Source organism: Leptidea sinapis, chromosome 15, assembly GCF_905404315.1.
Source record: "Leptidea sinapis chromosome 15, ilLepSina1.1, whole genome shotgun sequence".
NCBI lineage: Eukaryota > Metazoa > Arthropoda > Insecta > Lepidoptera > Pieridae > Leptidea > Leptidea sinapis.
This window is the reverse complement of record NC_066279.1, coordinates 5339561-5348175: the sequence shown is the minus strand read 5'-3', so window position 1 is coordinate 5348175 and position 8615 is coordinate 5339561. Positions and strand designations below refer to the sequence as shown.

General features: G+C 35.3%; 1 protein-coding gene across 1 annotated transcript; it reads right to left on the bottom strand.

Moving 5' to 3' along the window:
- Positions 1-586: 586 nt before the first annotated feature.
- Positions 587-6757, bottom strand: LOC126968275 (cuticle protein 7-like). The gene is made up of 4 exons (XM_050813171.1): positions 6617-6757; positions 4790-4886; positions 1852-2088; positions 587-712 (listed from the first exon to the last, which is right to left on the bottom strand). The coding sequence occupies exons 1-4, from the start codon at positions 6725-6727 to the stop codon at positions 624-626; spliced, it is 534 nt and encodes a 177-aa protein (XP_050669128.1). The 5' UTR covers positions 6728-6757; the 3' UTR covers positions 587-623.
- Positions 6758-8615: the final 1858 nt, after the last annotated feature.

Below are 8615 nucleotides of genomic sequence, written 5' to 3'. Positions count from 1 at the left end.
TACAGACATCAAGCTGAGGGTTATATTATAAGCAATTTGTTGATTTTTCTTAAACCATAACATATATTTTTTTATGAAAATAAGGGACGAGACGATCAAGACGTTCAGCTGATGGTAATTGATACGCCCGGTCTATTACGTTCCAGTGCCGCTCAGGACTCTTGAAAAACCCAAAAATTCTGAGAGATACCACAATTGCGCTCGTCGCCTTGAGACATAAGATGTTAAGTCTCATTTGCCCAGTAATATTAAATGAATAGGTAAACATATGCCTTTTCATCACTTCAGTAAGTTCTTTCCATAGTGTTTTCAGGCCAATATAACATGAGGCAACGCTCCTTTTTTTCTAGTATTGCAGGAAGGCAGAGGCGGCACGCTCTCACTCACTTACTATTAAACGACTTCAATTTGTGGTACCTAGATTGATAAGCCACGCCAAATTAAGATCAAAAATATTTTGGGCTGTTTCTCAGAATTGTAGCATTGTATTCTCAGAGAACCGTACATTGAAAGGCCAGGAAAAAATAGGAATGATTTTACTCAAATAGAATCTAATCAATTTATTTTAAATTTACTATGACATATTCTAAATTAACTATGACAATTCTTATAACTAACAAGGTTCAGTAAAATTGATTCGGTGGTCCATTTATCTCGAATCCGTCGTAATCTGGGAACTGACCAATACCAGAGGCCGGCACTTTCTGGAACACTGGAAATAAAAAATCACAATTATGGTGTGTTGTAAGTTTATTATATTTTTAAATGTATTTTGGGCTTAGATCCAGAATTTCTCAACATCTGATCATCAGGACAGAATTACAACTACTTAGGTTCATTCCATAGTAGAGGAAACCGGGGACGGTTGACTAACTTTCGACTTAATCTCGTATATCTCTGATGTTTAACTGAATATAACAAAAACAAAAATTGATACAGATAGAAGAACTATTCAAGTACCTGAAATAGTAATCTATAACCTATATATTTATCATTATAATACTTATTTAGTTGATATTCTATACCCATGACACTTGGTCAACCTGCCACATATCCGGGGTAAGTTGTCCATAAGCATGGGCTAGGTTGACCTAGGCCTTACACGATAGCAACTTAAAGAAAATATAAAAATAGTAAGTAGACATTAAGTTGATACCGTTGCTGTCTGTTTTTATTGTATATTTGTTTTATTTAATAAAATCGGGTGCGAATTCGTATACTGAATACTTCACCATAAAAATAATATGTGAGCAGGCAAGCAATGTAACTTATTTTTTTTTCACTGGCACTAGATACCGAAGAAACTTTAAAGAAGTAATTACTTAAAGCCCGCTTGAAAATAATATTATTTGAGTTTGATTATTACTTCTATTAATTAATAATTTTGTCAGCATATTTATGAAAACTTACAGAAGCGCTTAGTTTAAGTCTCTTTTGAATAAAGTTTATTTGACTTTGACTTTGGGTTTGTAAAGTAAATGTTGTTTTTTAAATAAATCTTATTTCAAAGAATAGATGCCAGCGCGGCATAATAACAACAGCTACGTGAAAATGGTAAGTTGATATTGTAAACTTGAGGAGACTTGTTGAGTACGTCAATCTTATATGCGTGTGTTTCTTGTAATATTTTTTTTTCCAATTTCATTACGCAAACTGTCATTTAACTTGGGATAATGACCAAACCTTGCAGATTACTTTTAATGAACTTGCGAATAGCTTGAGCTACTAGCTCAAGTACGCCAATATCGGCTTAGTATTGTTGCCGCATTTTACAAGCACGGTATCTAGTAATGGCCTGCGCGGGGAGATCTATCTGGGGGGAGTAATCAATGCTTTGACAGTTTAACTTACAATATGTTTCAGGAGTTGCGTAAACTTCGGGAATAAATTGATTTGGATATTCCACAGGCACTGGAACTGGTTTCGGCACGTATTGGATCACGGGCTTGATTCTTGGTTGAACGACCTGTCGTGGTGGGTGTATACTGGGACCACTCTTAGATACAACAGCATTGAAGCCGTGGACCGGATCAGCTGTGTAGTCCACTGTCCTTATTGAACCATCTGGCTCAACAAGGGAGTACTGACCTGAAAATAATAAAGTTTTTTTTTTATTAGTCATCAACGGACGGGCATTGGATTTAACTAATTATTATTAGCTCTTCATAGCAACAATTTCTAAATAATTTTCTACCTGCTCATTGCTTATTTCTGTAAGGTCTTTATATCAAACATTGAAGTAAGTATAAAAACATAAATTAATTTATTAAAACTTTAAATAAAGTTGTGCAGTCGAAGAATGCTGGGTGCATATCCTATTAGGTGAAGGCAGTAAAGAAAAGATTATTATATGATTAATATCGATTAATTCTTATAGAGGGTAGAGGAGAAAACATTTCATCAGAAACAGTCAGAACAGAGAGCACATGAACACGACGATTAGATTAAGTAACATTGACATTGACAGAAGAAGACATGTTTATACTTCCAAGAATCCCCGTCCAACCTGCATTAAATGTCTCCTCTCCCTAGTTTTCACTCCTTTTGTAAATATTTTGTGCAAATATATTAAAATAAAATAAGATTTAGTTGTAAATATCATTAAGTACATATATTAATTAATAATTTAAGTAATTCTATCTGTCCTTCATCCTTTATAACCTAACAGCATGTATATTTTTTGTTTCAGATACTATAAGAAAATAACTCTTTGTGTAACCTTTCACCGATCAGTACAGTTAAACTTAGAAGACACATACTCAAAGTTTGGTAGTCTTCTTTAACGTGATATTGGCAAATCTGTGGTGTGTCTTCCACAGAAGCCACAGTAGAAAAAATAGAATACTTCCGACAAAAAAACCAAACGTATCCAATCAGTGTAGATACCGACTTGTTTTTAATCTATCGGAGGTTTTTCATTTTGAATACATTACTCTCCAAGACCTTAACTATCTTATTAAGGCTGCTGACCCAGCCAACGGCCTTGAGGAATCGATGGAAGCTAGATTACCTCTATCGCACAGGATCGCCATAGTTTTAATTCAGACTTGAAGCATTTTTCATTTATTACAAATATTATACATTTTTACAAAAATAACAAAACTACGTCATGTAGTGGTAAACAGTTTTTCATAAAATTTTTCATGATTAACATGGCTGCAAATTTTTTTGCACTGCCTATTTTAAAATAGAAATGTGAAATATGAATTTTCGTCTCATATTCTGCAGACAAAATATATTTATTTTTTGTAAATATAAAAGTTTTACTTAAACCGTTAAGAAATGGTTTCAATTAAGCGCTGTTTTGGCGATTTCTTTTGTTATTATTATATTATTATGTTTTGCTGCACAACTATTGGCAGCAACGTCGGAGCAAAGTAGAAATTAAGCTAGGGCTGAACCTACACCTATATACGCGGAAATATAGCCGTTTTAATTAGTAATATTATATTAATTAATAATTGAATTTTTTTATGTAAATTCAGACTAATTTCTAAAGAAAAATCATCGATATTCTTACAAGTATTTACAGTTATTATTATTTATTATTCAAAGAATTTTTGGGTTTTTTCAAGAATCCTAAGCGGCACTGCATGGTAATGGGCAGGACTTATCAATTACCATCAGCTGAACGTCCTGCTTGTCTCGTCCCTTATTTTCATAAAAATAGTTAACATGGTGTTTATGTAAAAGATAATTAATTAATTATAAATAATAATAATATTAATTCTAAAATCCAATTGCTGCGAAAATAAAATGTGTATTTTTATAATGGAATAGCATAAACTTCCTTTTAGTAACCATGTAGATACTATCTCAAAAAGCTAATCACGACACAGTTCCTAAACAATAGAACTACGAGTTTGTTTAGCAAAAGCGACTGTTAAACACGCAGTTTGAGGAAAAAACCGTTTCTATCATTACATGCTTATTACACAATTAGATAATACAAAGGGTATTATCCCAAAAAAGATAAATTCAAATGTTCTTTGTTGTTTCAAGCGCAATATCCACTGTTATGATTTGTTGTACTCAAACTTTCCTTTTTTTATGGAATAGGAGGACAAACGTGCGTACGGGTCACCTGGTGCTAAGTGATCACCGCCGCCTACAATCTCTTGCAACACCAGAGGAATCACAGAGGCGTTGCCGGCCTTTAAGGAATGTGTACGCTCTTTTTTTGAAGGTACCCATGTCGTATCGTCCCGGAAACACCGCACAAGGAAGCTTATTCCACAGCTTTGTAGTACGTGGAAGAAAGCTCCTAGTGGGGATGATGTCCTAACTTGTGGCGTGTCGTGCGAAGGTGGAATTCGGCGGCAGGAATCAGGTTAAACTGCTCTTCGGAGAGAGATGACAGCAATACTCCATGTGTGGCCGGACCTGCGCTTTGTAGAGCGCTAGAATGTGGGCCGGCTTGAAGTATTGCCGTGCTCTATTTATGACGCCCAGCTTCTTCTATGACCATTTGTCTTTGCCCTCCAGATGCCCACGGAATTGGCAATCGCTCGAGATTTCGAGACCCAGTATTCCGATACTAGGCGAGGCTTTAAATAATTAATTTTACTATTTATTAAATGATCCGCAATTCATTGCAATGAGTTTCTTGTCACTTTTTTGCATCAGAGCTCAACTTTTCCGAAGTGGTGGTTAATAGTGAAACATATTTTTTCACATAAGTGTGATTTTTGCCCCCAGAAAGCATATTTGTTTTTTTTTATTGCTTTTTTGTTTATGGTTTGTTTGAATACTCAAAAATAGTTTTTGCTTATACATAAATGTATAATACCTTTCACTACGTCGCCGTCTCTTGATTCGTGTTGTGATTTGATATCTCCTGTGCTCTGGTCTGCTACACCATAATTAAACGCATACTTGGGTCGTTCCTGAAAATATAAGCACTATCTTTAGTTTGATACTTTACAACTTTTTTTATGATAATAAGGGACGCCCTGCCCATCACAATGCAGTGCCGCTCAGGATTCTTGAATAACGCAAAAAAATCTGAGCGGCACTACAATTGCGCTCGTCACCTTGAGACATAAGACGTTAAGTCTCATTTTCCCAGTTATTTCACTAGCTATGGCACCTTTCAGACCGAAATAAGAATGCTTATACATTACTGCTTCACGACAGAAAAAGGCTCCGTTGTGGTTCCCATAATCTAGCAAGCATCGTTAGATAATTTATACGCCTAGATGGAGTATTTTACTGTTAGACAACAATATTAGTTCAGTGTGCGTGACAAGGTACGTCTCACACTCGCGATTTGTACGACACTTTGTGTAAGTGTGCGTGAATTGCTCAAAATAGAGGTAAGTTCTAAACTCCATTGTTTCGACGTTTTCACAGCTGTCATAAGTCTTTATCGCCATATATAGACGTATATATGATCTAAGCCGGAATCCTTTGCAAAGGTGTCCTCCCACAGGTCAAGAGGCACGATAATTACTACACACGAAGACACTAAGGACAGTAGACAGTTAGGAACAGAGTGCACATATATGATGTATACAATGTCTTCCATTTCCAGAGATTACCATTTGCTACGGTCCTGTCACACTTCCCTGGCTGCATTCACAATCAATCATACACACAAGCTCTCTTAGGCTCGTACTCCAAAATACGTCACACAATAAAATCCGTCAAAGAGAATTTAAACACTACATTCAATAATCCGTGATCAATTGAATTTTGTCTCTTTCGCACAGACATGAAGACAGTGTCAAAAGACACATAATCACGGACTACTGACAGCTTTTGGACATTGACAACTTGTCTAACTCTGAATACACGACATAGTCATCATAGTTAATTTGAGATTATTTTGAATCCAGATGTTATGTCACACATCTAAATTTCCACATCCAAAGAGTATAGAGAACAACCATCTGTCAAATTCGTATTTATATACCAATCTAAAAATACATATTTGCCCTGCGTTACACCGTTCTTTGAAATGCTTAAAGCGGGGAATGCAACGCAAGCAATTTCAGATCGATACTTTGAGATTCGAAATGATTATAGAAAGTGACTGTGAGCAGCTTTCGTTTATGAGAGAAGGACAAATGAGCGTAGGGGTCACTAAATGGTGATCACCGCCACCCACATACACTTGCAACACCAGAGGAATCACAGGAGCGCTGACGGCCTCTTAGAGAGGACTGTCAGATCTATGCATGACTACAATCATTCTGCACATTAACTTTAAACATCATGTTTTTCATAGTGGGATTGTGGTTCAATAATTGATTTTTTAATTTTGAACTTATTATTTTGTGGGTATTTAGATAATGAGACTAAGCTCTCAAGCTCAGAATTACGTATCTCGTTCGAGTAAAGTCGGCTCAAATACACTTGGGAAGCGGATTGGCTCAGACTGATCTGAGCCAAAACCAGAGAATTAGACTATATGGAACAGAAAAAAAGTTGCGTTTCGTCAACCTCGGTTTGTCGAAATGTCACATCTGTCGTGAACAAAATTAAAAATTTTACTAGTTTTATTATACCTTCTTTTATTATTATTTTTGGATAATTAATTTGTATAAACATCAAACCCTCGGTATGAATACGGTTGCTAATATCTAGCTTACTATCACTATAAAATTATATTTACATAATATTCATTGTATCCTGGATCTAAAACAGGAGTGAACACAGCAATTTTCGGCTTTCCATATACTACACCAAACACTAACACCATAACCACACTAATCAAACGACACATAATCAGAGATAATAAAAACGACTGATTTCGTACAACTTTGTTCCCTGAATAGCACAATACACAGGAGTTCACAGGCCTTTATATTAGTAGGCTTCTTTGTTTGATAGCCTTGGCTGTTTAAGAGCCTCCGAAAATGAAGTTTTCTTACTACGGCCGTCACAGAGTTAATTGTGAAAAGTTTCGCACGGTATAATGATTCGTCTCATATAGATTGCATTGCAACATATCTTAGTGTTGTACATATGTCTGTTATTTTTGACGCAGGTACATATAATACGACTTAGATAGTCGATTGCAGATGATTAATTAAATGATTAATATATAATTAAAGATTTCTACTTGCCGTGTTCCTGGAAAGCAAGAGAAGAAAGAGATAGGTCGCAGAGGTGCTCGAATTTTGTGGGGACCCATTGCTCTGTGAAATGCTAGATTACTTGGCGTTGCGTAGAGACGATTCAAATAAAAAAATGAGATATTAAGAATATTAGTTGAAACATAATTTTATGATTTTATTATAATAGTTAATTTCGTGTTAGTTAGGTATCTTTTCAAAGTTTAAATCCTGTGTTTTTATTACATTAAAACGAATACACACACATCTATATTTGTGTGTGTATATATATATATATATATATATACTGACTAGCATCTGTCGAATACAATCATGGTGTTTTACTGTGTTGATTGCTTAAAATTCAGGCCTTCAAAATGTTCATCTCCTTTTGGCTATCAGATCATATTTTTATGTATGATTTAAATCTTTTTAAGACCTGTGGATTATGTATAAATGAATAAATTAGGATATCATCCCCACCATCTGGATGTGTGGCATCCGCAGTGTGGTTTTTAAGGAACTTTGTAATACTTGTGGAATGAACTTAATTGTTCGGTGTTTCCAGGACGATACGACAATGACGATAATATGGTAACCTTAAAAGGCCGGCAACGGTTAGTCCCGCTCTTGCAAAACCGGAGAAAAAAAAGAGAATGAGGGCGATAGTTATCACTTAACATCAGCTGATCCGTTAAAAAGTTAAAGGGAACGCTTTTCAGAGAATAGCAAGCATTTTCATCTAACCACTCCCTTTGATTGTAGCAAATCTAAATAAGCCACCCATGTATCGAGGATAAGCATCAAGCTCCAATTCTTCTTTGATGATACGCGAAAGAGTCCTACTGGGAATTTACATTTCTAATGTTTGTTTCCATATGATTATGGCATATTCAAGCTTTTACACTATTAATAATAAGCCTTTGAGTTCTTACAGCCCGTGGCCGCCCCCATCTTTTATGGTCTTCAACATAAGATAGCTATAGATATTGTTCTTTTCATTCGATATGTTTTTGACAGTCGTAATTGTCAAGAAGTCTCAATAAGGGCTCACACTTCCTCGTCCTAGCTATCTGTTAGAGGTCATTCTATTGCACGGGGCCACCCACAGCAGAATTGATCTGGTCTGTCCATCGCATAGGTTTGTCCATTTTTCGCTTCTAATGCCTTTACCCTGGGAGGACAAGGCATTCTGTGGACTAGCTGCCTCGTCTCGATACATGGCCAATAAAGGCGAGAATGGGGGACTGCACTATCATAGTACGACATATAAACATACGACTTATACCTGATTATTTGAATAAAAATTAAACCCGAATTCATTCTTGTACAGGGAGTATAAAGTTTTTATAAATCTATGAAATAAAAAATGCGTACCTTTAAGCATGTAAAATGCTTTGGTCTCAAACAAAAACTAACCGGCTCTTGAACAAAAACTAATATCTGATTCGAATTCTGAATAAAAATTAATTTGATTAAGATGATAAATTCATCAATTGATAGCAATTTTTTAATAAATATTATTCTTAAAAACTAATCTCAGAAAATACACCTAAA